Source organism: Anastrepha obliqua, chromosome 3, assembly GCF_027943255.1.
Source record: "Anastrepha obliqua isolate idAnaObli1 chromosome 3, idAnaObli1_1.0, whole genome shotgun sequence".
NCBI lineage: Eukaryota > Metazoa > Arthropoda > Insecta > Diptera > Tephritidae > Anastrepha > Anastrepha obliqua.
In genome coordinates this window covers 111,385,780-111,393,983 of record NC_072894.1, presented here as the reverse complement: position 1 = coordinate 111,393,983, position 8,204 = coordinate 111,385,780, and the positions used below count along the sequence as shown (strand labels likewise).

General features: G+C 36.0%; 1 protein-coding gene across 1 annotated transcript in view; it reads right to left on the bottom strand.

Annotated features, from left to right (window-relative positions):
• Nucleotides 1–317: 317 nt before the first annotated feature.
• Nucleotides 318–8,204, bottom strand: part of LOC129241431 (cell death protein hid) — a 78,224-nt gene continuing 70,337 nt past the window's right edge. The window contains exon 4 of the mRNA XM_054877732.1: nucleotides 318–1,484. Within this exon, the coding sequence (XP_054733707.1) occupies nucleotides 1,404–1,484 (81 nt within the window). The 3' untranslated portion in view covers nucleotides 318–1,403. The remainder of the gene's footprint in view (nucleotides 1,485–8,204) is intronic.

The window sequence follows — 8,204 nt, the reverse complement described above, 5'->3', positions numbered from 1 at the left end:
GTAAAATTCTAGTCCTTACTTCGTTACAATGTGTCTAGAAATATATCAGTTGAAAAGTTTTATCAAAAATACTGCAAAAAGTGTTTTCTTTGAAAAATGCTACAAAAAAAAATTTCAAAAATTACTAACATCAGTTTTTCATTTTTCAAATTACAATTGAGTGACTTTAGAATATCGATCATACGAAAGTTCACATGGGTACAACATGGGTACAGTTTTTAATTTTAGAATATTTAGTATGTTTTAATTGCTTTGAAGGTAATCGTTTTTTACTCCATAGATTCTACGAGAACCAAATTTTTGGTCAACTACTCCAATAGATTTTTTAGTAAATTTGTTGTTTTGTTTGTAATTTCTGCCTGGTTTGCTGCCAATTCATTTGTTATATAGATATGTAGGCTTTTAGTATAAATGCTGTCTTTTATAAAACGCACAGTCTTATTTGTTTCACATTAAGAAAAATACAACAACAAACTTCATCACCATAGAAAAATATTTTCTTTAAGCACAAAAGTTGCTTATACTTAGCGGCAGTTGAAATACATAAGTTCTGGAATACTATTCATACGATTTGATTTGTGTCTTTGCAAAATTTCCACGTCTAAATACGGTAAAGGCTGTTATTAAGATTTGTATGTATACACACAATGTGTAGTTGTTATAAACGCTTACATTTTAAAAAAATATTCTTTTCGATTAGTACAAATATTTTTTGTGTCTTCTGTTTCTCGCTTTCACTTCCATTTCGTTTCGACTTTGAATGCGTTTGTTTAGTTAAGAAAAGCTTCGTTGCTAAAATTCGGGTTCGTTGTCGCTAACTACGCTCCTTCATATACACACCTTCCTCACTCTCCTCTCTTTCTCACACATAAGTGCTGGCAAATCTCTCATTTCCATTTTTCGCGCTTCTGCTCCCCAAGCACCAATTCATCTAATTCAAATGCGTTCCACTAGCTTTTATAACCATTCATTGGCTTTTTCTCCGTTAGCCGCTTGCTCACAGCAATTTAATTTCACACATTTGTTACCTTCCCACACAGATTGTCTCCATCACACGCGTCACATCCCTCGCTCTCTCGCTTTCTCATTCCTCTTTCGGGTGCTCACTTTCATGCGGCGTATAAGTCGCGCCATTCCACGCGCTGCTTTCGTTCAAAAACTTCTCATTCAACATTTCTCGTGCCGTTTCTTCACTTTTAAACTTTTCAAACTTGTTCATTGCTTTCAAAACATTTGACGCTTTTGGTACTTTTTCGTTACCACTTTATACATTTTTTTGTTTCTTTTTCGCAAATTTATTTATTTTTTTAAGTGTAAATAATTTTTTATATGCATTGCTTTTCTGCTGCTGCTGTTTAATTGTAAGTATTGCGGCTGCTGCTGGTGCTTCACATTTCGGGCACTCATCGTGCCACAAGGAAGCCACAACCCATTGCCACAACGATGACTGTAACGACAGTGGGCCAGATGAAGGCTTTGAATTGCTGGAAGAGGAAATAGAAGAAATAAAAAGAAAAAAATTGGCATTAAAATCGGAGTTAATTTGATGTTTTTTTCTTAAGCTACATATTAAGAAAATTAATGAAACAATACTGCGGTCTAAAATATCTACTGTGTCCCTTCATGTACGCCAAGCATTCCCTAATTTGCTCTCTACTCATCACAGTACCTCATCCAAACCTTGTTCCTTATCAAACTTAAGAAACAGTTGGGTTTGGCACATACGCTCTGCCTTTCTTTTGGCTGCAATTGGCCGAGATACTCGTATCTCAACCTTTTCCGCGCTATTCAAGAAGAAGATGTATTGGAGTGTCCGGGGACTGGTCGCAGAAACGATAAGAATCAGTCGATCATATCCCAATCCTGTGCAGAAGACTGCAATGGCAATCTGCAATGGCTTGTGAGAATGCCCGTAGCATTCTCAGTTTATGCTTAGGGAGGGCTATGAGTTTCCTAGAGCTCTTTTGATTGTACCACCCACTCCCCAGTAAGGTATTCGCCGACTCGCGGCAGCAGAGATGCTTGGTTTCAAAATAGGAAATATTCAAAAAGAAAGCTGAAATAACTAAATTCAAGGTTTTTAGGCTAACACAGCAGGCGACCAAATGTTACTGCTAATGGAATTTGATATTATTTCGCCAGGCCTAAGTTTATATGTATGTATTATATATATGAGCTCATTTCATAAAAAAAGGGTTTCACAAAATATATGTATTTTGCGCTAATGAGAAAATAATTTTTAAAAATTCGCATAGCTGTTTCAGAAGCTATGCCTTTTATATTACCAAGCAAGGAATGCACGATTTTCTTTTTATTTGGAGAAAATGAGCAACACCTTCTTGAAAAAAAAAAAATTGTAAAAATCAACGAGAATTTTGAGCCGAGTCAAACTTGCGCTTTGTGAGACTAAAATTTAACGGGTTGTAAAACTGCATACCAAAAATTATTTAAAAAACTCGAATGCAAAAGTTTGAAATTTGGGGATTTTTTTTTTTTTAGTTTGCATAATCTTCAAAATTTTGATCTACATAATATTTGTTTGCTGCAGAGATGCTTGGTTTCAAAATAGGAAATATTCAAAAAGAAAGCTGAAATAACTAAATTCAAGGTTTTTAGGCTAACACAGCAGGCGACCAAATGTTACTGCTAATGGAATTTGATATTATTTCGCCAGGCCTAAGTTTATATGTATGTATTATATATATGAGCTCATTTCATAAAAAAAGGGTTTCACAAAATATATGTATTTTGCGCTAATGAGAAAATAATTTTTAAAAATTCGCATAGCTGTTTCAGAAGCTATGCCTTTTATATTACCAAGCAAGGAATGCACGATTTTCTTTTTATTTGGAGAAAATGAGCAACACCTTCTTGAAAAAAAAAAATTGTAAAAATCAACGAGAATTTTGAGCCGAGTCAAACTTGCGCTTTGTGAGACTAAAATTTAACGGGTTGTAAAACTGCATACCAAAAATTATTTAAAAAACTCGAATGCAAAAGTTTGAAATTTGGGGATTTTTTTTTTTTTAGTTTGCATAATCTTAAAAATTTTGATCTACATAATATTTGTTTTAGAATTATTTATATTTGTTATAAAAAATTAATGAAGATTAAGTATAACAAAAAAAAAGTAGCCAAAAAAACTGGTCCACATATTGCGCTTCTCATTCAATTCCGTCTGCATGTGTCTATGAACATTTAGAAAGGGCCTCGGCAGCGATGCCTGTAGTGAATATTAAACATCAAGTGGTGGTAAAAGTTTTGCGGCGGTCAATGTCGAGTCTCTCCAAGTGCATTTTTGTCAAGAAAAAAATCCGAAAAACCATTTGCTCTTCGGATGTGGCACAAAACAAAACATAGACCATAAACTATTTGCGAAGCGACATCAAGACGCACAACAAAAATTGAATAAGATGAACGGCCAAATGCTGAACAAAGACTTGGGTGGCAAAATTCATTCAATTTAAACGCTTTATTGGGTGTTTGGTTGAGCTCTTCCCCCTATTTGTGGGATACATCTTAAGGATGTTCCACAAAGAAAGGTGCTTACAGTTTCAAGCCGACTCCGAACGGCCGATGGTGTTTTATGAGAAGTTTTTTCATGGCAGAAATACACTCGGAGGCTTGCCATTGCCTGCCGAGAGTGACAGCTCTTAGAAACTACTTTTTCTATCATTTGATGTTTCGTGCTCGTATACTCGAATCTGGGCGCTTTTGAGCATAAACGGGCACATTGCAGTAATAGTACAAATGAAATTTAGTCCGTTTACTTTTACTGAATACCGAATGATAGTCACACGCCCGCGCATTGGGCTACGGTGGCCGGTTTCCAATAGGTGCTCTCAGGATAATATGGGTTCCTTGCCATCGCAACATTGAGGATAACTGCAGAGCCGATGATGCAAGCAAATGACTTATGTAGAAGTTGTCTTGATAAGAAAGAGTAAGAAACGATCGTGCACCTTCTGTGCCATTTTCCTGCTCTATCCAGGCGGAGATTTGCTACTCTAGGCAGACAATTTTTTAACGAATTGGAAAATCTCAGTTCTGCATAAATACGAGGTATTCTAAAATTTTTGAAAAGCACACACTGGGTGTACGAGAAATAGGAAATCTCACAGCATCAGCAGCATCACAATGGGCTATAATCTTGAGTGTGTCCCACAGGACAACCGCTTCAACCTAACAAATTTGACGGCTGTAGTTTCGCCAAGATGCTCATTATACAGTGTACAAAGTGTACAGCTCAAAGTTCGAGCGCTTTTAATGAAAAACCTTTGCATCGTGCGAATTGATTTTCAGTATCAACAGATGACATCTAGCGTAGTTCCATGGATTATCCATTTTATGCTCGTATACGATATTTGCAATAGATACAAAATGGCGTAAAATGTATACGAAGGAAAGAAAACAAAAAATCAAAAAAAATTGTTCATTTATTGCCTGCAAGTGCAAGTAAATCAAAAGCGCTTAATAGTTATAATCTCAAAAGCATTTAATGGCCTATTAAATATACTATTGTATCACTTTCACACTGCCCACATCCAGTATCATCCCCTTCGCTTGGCAAGTCGCAACACCTGAATGTGCCGTACGGCTGCAAATACCCTAAGCTATGCTCCATACATACAGACTTATAGCAAGTAAGCAACGCGCCTTTGGGTCAACTGCGCCTTTAGCGCTCATCGACGGCGCGTAAAATCCTCCCCAAAGACCACTTCACACGTGCCACTTCAACGCCAATGTTACACTTAAGTATTTATCATGTAAGTACAAACATACATATGTACATATCTTCACAAGTATGTTGCTATCAATAAATAATTTTTATGTTTTCGCCGTCGACATTCGGAAAATGTAACAAATGCGCTTATAATTACAATAGAAATGTGCCGAAAATTGATATCATTGGTGGTGTAACCCCCAGTTGGTCATACAGCTAACTGCATATACATCTTTACACACAGAAATAGGTATGCTTAGTAGACGTAAATGAGTAGTGGAATAGTAAAAGTGCTAGATAAATAAACATAAATAAATATTTCATTATCATTGCGGTCAGTTAATTTGATACTTTTGTTCGAATGGTCGCATTTTTTTTTGTTTTGCTTCAATGCATTCTGTATTTGGATGGAAGAAGTGCTCTGGGGTGGTTTCCGTGCGATTTGGCAATGTATGCAAATGAAATGTTATAGAAATTTCAATAATTTTCGTCATCTCCGCTAAATTGTTTGTAATAATCGAAATGCATTTCGAACACTTGTTGTAATATTTAGTATTTTTAATACATCGAATCTGTACGCGCGCTGTGGAGTTGTGTTGAGGAAGGTAGACTATTTTCGTGCATCTTCGGCAATTACGGACCTTCATCTGAGGCGGGATCTCATAGAGAGCATTTATATACGTTAAACTTACCCAAGAAGTACTCAGAACACTAGCCAACATGGTCAAGAGATTTTGAGATTTGTACTACCTAGCAGATCGTTATTCGGCTTTGAGCGAATTTGAAAGATATCCCGACGTCGGAACATTTTTTAAGGGGAACTTTGGATTCTGCGTCATTCGTTTTATATTTCAACAAAAATTTTGCTTTAGGCTAGTGAAACACAAAACGAATGATTTTTTTCAACTTACAACTTACTGAGGAAACTGGTTTTATTTGTGTGTATGCATGGGAAATGTTAGGAATGAATGTAATATATGCAGAGTGTTTATTTCTACTTTTATCTCAATTTCTATAGTGAATATTGTTATTAAAACAATACATAATTATTAATAAATGTAAAAGAGTGATAAAAATCATGTTTTGATAATATTAAAAAATCATATAATGATAATAATAAAATAATTAATGTAATAAGTATTTTTAAATGGTAATTAAATTATTATTTTAAAGTAATTTTTTTTTAATAGGATTTAAGAGAAAAATTTTTTCATGGACAAGGAGGAAAATATTCGATGCCATCCGAGATGTTTTTCTGTCCGAAAAATTTGATAATTTAATACAAATTATCTGTAATAAACTAATGGACGACGCAACACCTTCATATGTTATCAAAGAAAAATCAAAAATGGCTTTGATAAAAGTTATTTCTCTTTTGAAAAAGAAATGGAAAGATGCTCGCAGTACGAAAAATTGTTTCCTGGAGAATAATAAAAGCTTGTTCGACGATTCAACGAGCGTAACGGTGAATAGTTTACATAAATTTACATTAATATAATATAAATTTATATATATAAATTTACATTAATATATTAATTTATATACATTAATAAAGTTTTCAGACAGCATCCTTGATGTGAACAATGACGAGGAGATATGAATAAATGTATGTTCTTCCTATTAAAATTTAAGTTCGTTTCATAAATAAATGTATGATGCGTCACTTTCAGTTTAAGTGTGTTATTTTTCACGACATATTTTCCCTCTTTTAATGTGGCATATTCTTTTGAAGATTGTACGTCTACTGTCAAAATCAAAGACTCCAAAAACCTTGGTAATGTGAACTTCAGTAAAATCTGAAAATTTTTCGCAAAAACTGTCCGCCATTTTGGGTCCGCTATTTTGAATTTTGAAATTCTGATCTCATATTCACAATCAGCGACCCCAAAAACCTCGGTAATGTGAATTTTAGTAAAATCTGAAAACTTTTTGCGAAAAATGTCCACCATTTTGGGTCCGCTATTTTGAATTTTGAAATTTTGATTTCATTTTCAGAATCAGCGACATAAAAAACCCTATAAGTAAAAATTTCATCAAAATCGTACTATTTCTCTTTGACTTATTGTTTTCTGACCAAAACGTCGGGCTACTTGACCACTGTGCAGCGGAGAGAAACACGTCGACCTCATAGCCCGGGATCAAATGGATGCGTGAGACTCCAAGAAGAAATACGTCATCACTAGCTTCCCAGAACGGAGATGCCAAACCATGCTGCGGGGGCAAAGCCGATGGCACAATGAACCGAGTAGCAGATAGACGGCGAAACTTATCCCATCAATTGGCAAATGGGTCCAAAGGAACTTCAGGGAAGTGAACTACTTCTTAACACAGTTCCTCTCCAGCCACGGATACCTCCGGAGATACCTATACCACATTGGGGTGATAAGGGATTCCAAGTGCATATACTGCGAAGGGCTCGCTGAAAGAAGTTCTCTGAGGGAGGAGATTGACAACATCGCGCCGAGCAACACAAGTAGAAAAATGCTCGAACGCGGTAGAGAAATACATTGAGAACATACTGCGGAAAAAAAGATATACCTCGACATAGTGCAACAAAGCGAGCCCGCACAGAATCTGGCTACAAGCATGGTGGCCCAGTAGAATTGGTCCTTTATGGATGCCGTTCTGAAGTAATGTAGAAAATAGTGCCGGGAAGAGTGTCTCCCCAGAAGGAAAGGAGGGATTGTTTTAGTTATGGGTTTCTAGAAAGACAATTCCTATACAATTTTTTGAATTGTGAAATAATAAAGTTTACACTTCAAATGGCTCACAAATCGCTTTGGTTTCTGTCAATTTTGTTTTGGTTGTGTTGGATTTTTTTCCCGACTGAAAAAATTTCGTGCATTCGTTGGAGCAGGCAGCCCAAGGAATCTATGCTGCTTATGAAACAGTGGTTTCAGTGAGTTCATTCTGGTAACATGCGCCAGCGTCGAAGTTGAGACAGCGCGCATATTCTGGTACGCCCAACATCCAAAATGTCGATGAAGTCATAGAAATCATTCAGTCGGACTGGCAACTGAGCACCGATAGCATTGGCCAGAAAATGAAGATTAGTCAGCAAACTGTTTGGAATCATTTTTATAATAGCAATTCCAGGATTCATACGGTATTGGAGGGCATACATATTTGAGGCTATAACTTCCGGCAACCATTATTTTTTTTTGCTCCTTTTCATGAAGCTACATGGAGGACTACAACTTAACTCAAGACATTTAGAAACATTCAGTTATCGTCGCTATATCGTCACAAATCACACCGATTTATAAATCTCAAATTTTCTTTGCTGCGTTCGTTCATTCGTTCATAAGGTTCGGCGTGAATGGGAAGCATCAGGCAACCATGCAGAGTCTGTTGGAAACCACAAAACTCATGAGGAACGTTTTGACATTGTCCTACATTTATTCAACAAATGCTAGCGATCACTGTCGAGGGCCCTTCAAAATTAATGAGAGCCCTTGCTAGGGAGCTTATAGTTCCTGAG